Source organism: Hibiscus syriacus, unplaced genomic scaffold (assembly GCF_006381635.1).
Source record: "Hibiscus syriacus cultivar Baekdansim isolate YM2019G1 unplaced genomic scaffold, ASM638163v2 tig00117034_pilon, whole genome shotgun sequence".
Lineage (NCBI taxonomy): Eukaryota > Viridiplantae > Streptophyta > Magnoliopsida > Malvales > Malvaceae > Hibiscus > Hibiscus syriacus.
The window spans coordinates 13,570,992-13,574,298 of NW_024063533.1; the positions used below are offsets into that span (position 1 = coordinate 13,570,992).

General features: G+C 36.5%; 1 protein-coding gene across 1 annotated transcript; it reads left to right on the forward strand.

The window, feature by feature from the left end:
- The first annotated feature begins 326 nt into the window (after positions 1-326).
- LOC120196484 (cell number regulator 6-like) lies at positions 327-2,868 on the forward strand. The gene is made up of 4 exons (XM_039198289.1): positions 327-443; positions 1,194-1,308; positions 1,638-1,903; positions 2,400-2,868. The coding sequence occupies exons 1-4, from the start codon at positions 342-344 to the stop codon at positions 2,616-2,618; spliced, it is 702 nt and encodes a 233-aa protein (XP_039054220.1). The 5' UTR covers positions 327-341; the 3' UTR covers positions 2,619-2,868.
- Positions 2,869-3,307: the final 439 nt, after the last annotated feature.

A 3,307-nucleotide genomic window follows, 5' to 3' on the forward strand; every position in this document is an offset into this window, starting at 1 on the left:
TTAGGTGACCATTTTTGTAATTTACCCTTTGATTAAATGGAATATTTACAATTTTAAAAAAACTTTTTCGGTACAAAAACACATTTACGGTACTTAAGATTATTTTAATCTATTGACATATCGTGTTATTAAGACTATAGACGAAACCGTAGACATCGAGAGACTACAGACCGTAAAATTGGAGGAGAGTCTGCAACAGTTGTAGTTGACACCTTAAATCATATTTCTTGTAACCCAACCCCTTCTTCGGTCTCTAGATCTCCCACATTTTGGAGGTTGTAAGACTCATCAATTTCCTCTTCATGTTTCTGATTTAATACTTTCGGTTATTTTTGGATCAGATGGTGGATGCACACTCCAGGTACGTTAAGCTGACGAAAGATCAGGATCCTTTACAGGATATCCAACCTGGTGAACTTAATCAGCCCATCGATGTTCCTCAGGTCTCTCTCTCTCTCTCTCAAGAATATTTGGACTTTTTTTTCAATTTCCTTTTTCCTGTGATTCCAGTCTTTCTTATTGGATTGTTTTGAGAGAACTCTGTCACTTGGAATTTTGTAACTGTTCCGTCATGTCACATTTTTTTTTATTTCTTGAATGCTCCTCTGAAATAAGAATGCTAATATGTGAGAGTAGCGGGATAGCTATTTCGTTTAGGTTTTGTAATTTTAGGCTCCAATCCAGTCTGAAAATTAGGGCATGCTGTTGCTTGAAATCCGCGAAATTTGCACTCAAATTACAGCTGTTGGAATCATTTTCTGGGGGCATCCAGATCTGTTTGGGGAAGCTTTTTTAAAAAAAAAAAAGAAAAGAAAAGAAAAAGAAAAACATTGTCAAATGTTATACAGTACCTGTTTTTCTTAGTGTTTTCAGGGGGGGGGGGAAGCCATTTTGTTTGTAGGCCTGTTGCACTTAGCTCTTTCTAATTGCTCAAATTAGGACCAAATTTAGTGAATTAGGATCATATTTTCTAAATTGCCTTCGAATTGGTGACAGGCTTGGTCCTAAATTGAGTAATTAACCCTTAGTTCTTGGTCCTCTAGAAAATTATGAGTTTGGAAGGGTTTAAGCGAAAATAATAATGTTAATAGGTCATTAATTTATATGGTCAAGTATGATCTCTGTTCCAAAAAAGAAGTCCTTGTTGGGAGATGCACATTGGGATTTTCACGGATTTGTTGATTGTTTCTTAGTTGCATCTCGGAAAGTGCAATGAATGTGGACAGGCTTTGCCTGAAAACTTTGAGCCTCCTGCTGCTGAACCTTGGACAACTGGAATTTTTGGCTGTGCTGAAGATACAGAAAGTTGTAAGTTGACATGCCTTTACCTTTTCAATCTGTGATTTTGCCCTTGTTCATTGTTGAGAAACTACAACTAATTATGTGCGAGAATGTTTACATGCTTGAATCAGTAACTAATTTTTTTGTATCTTATCAGTTAACTACATGACTCATTTTCCAAATCTAATTGCTGGATTATTTTAAACATGTTTTATTCATGTGTGTAAGTCACAGTGGAAAAAACTTTATATGGAAGCTGCTGTAATAAAATGGTATAGAATAGTACACTTCCATGCTATTTATTATCCTTCATTAAAGGTTTCGATTTGAAATTAGCATATTGACTTGCTCTGCAGGCTGGACAGGACTATTTTGCCCATGTGTACTGTTTGGGCGTAATATTGAGAGCTTGAGAGATGACACGCCTTGGACTACGCCATGCATTTGTCATGCTATTTGTGTTGAAGGTGGCATGGCATTGGCGACTGCAACAGCCGTCTTCCATGGTATTGACCCAAAGACATCATTTCTCATTTGCGAGGGTTTGTTGTTTGCTTGGTGGATGTGTGGAATATATACTGGTCTTGCTCGGCAATCCTTACAGAAAAAGTATCATCTCAAGGTAGTCTCTAATCTTTTATCAAATAAGCATGTGTTTTTTTATCACAAGCGAATTAGTTTATACCATGGAAATTCACAAAAAAAAGTATTAGTTGGGCCCAACCAAGTATAATTTTTTTGGCGGGTGAATTAGTTTATATCCATGGAAGTAAATTTGAAAAAGATTGTCATAAAGTTCAATCTAACAATTTGGACCTTTTGTTTCTGAATTCTATCTATTGTAATTTAGTATTGATTAAGAATTACACTTTGTCACTTACCAAGATTACCAATGCTGCCTAGCTTGTTGTGTCTTTTGGGATTTGGAGCAAATCCTCCACATGATGATGTTGATTCATATTCGAAACTTCAAATTAATTTGCAGTTCATGACAAAAATTAAAGTTTTTACCAACGTGCCTATTAATTTCTATGGCAATATTCAGTAGTAAGTGCGCCCGAAAACACTGCTTAAGAGCTTATGCTTTGTACATTTTCTGACTTGCATTTTAACTACAGAATTCACCCTGTGATCCGTGCCTGGTGCACTGCTGCATGCACTGGTGTGCTTTATGCCAGGAGCATAGAGAGATGAAGGGAAGGCTATCAGATAACTTCGTCATGCCGATGACTGTTGTCAACCCTCCCCCCGTTCAAGAGATGAACTCTTTCAATGAAAACCGTAATTCGTCACCACCCTCCGGGATCAGCACAAACTTGGAGATGCAAACTCTCTAAGATCTGACATTCTTCGTACAAGAAAAAGAAGGCATATTGGTGAACGGTTTGAGTTAAAGAGGGATTTTATTTTTGTATCAATGTCTTGTTTCTCTGTAGGATTGGCTAGTCTTCATAAAAGTACACTTTGCATGCCTGCTTCTATTGACCTTTTTGATCAGCTAGTCGTAACATAAGTACAAAAAGAGGCATATTGGTGAGGCTTTTGATTAGCTATATAAATATACACACAGATACTGTCACATCTTTTATGATTGCATCATTGTATATAATCCCTTTATGGGGTTTATGCAGAAGCAGCATCAACATTTCAACCGAGCATAACATGTAGCAGTAGGAATTTTGTTGAAATGCTAAAGTTTATGATTTTACAAGTCGTTGACTATCTCATTAAAGATGTATAAATTAGTTATATCAATTCATAAACGTGTTTCATATATATATTATACCTCCTCTAGACCTTCACAAACAACTCCTAAAACAATCAAAGACTTCGGAATAAAGAGAAGTGGATCGAAGCCTCCAAAATAAGGAGAGGCCTTGGAGGAATCCCCGTCTCGAACAGACTTTGGGGCCTTCGTATCCTTTTGTCAAGTATTTTTCTTAAACAAGGCATTTGACAGGTTCACGATATCTATCATAGTCAAATCTATTGTCAACTAATCATATTTATTCAACTCGTTAGTCTA

Coding starts and splice junctions, on each gene's coding strand:
- LOC120196484 (XM_039198289.1), top strand. CDS start 342: ATGGTGGATGCACACTCCAGGTACGTTAAGCTGACGAAAGATCAGGAT. Junction 1,309..1,637: donor TGCTGAAGATACAGAAAGTT/GTAAGTTGACAT, acceptor CTTGCTCTGCAG/GCTGGACAGGACTATTTTGC. Junction 1,904..2,399: donor AGAAAAAGTATCATCTCAAG/GTAGTCTCTAAT, acceptor TTTTAACTACAG/AATTCACCCTGTGATCCGTG.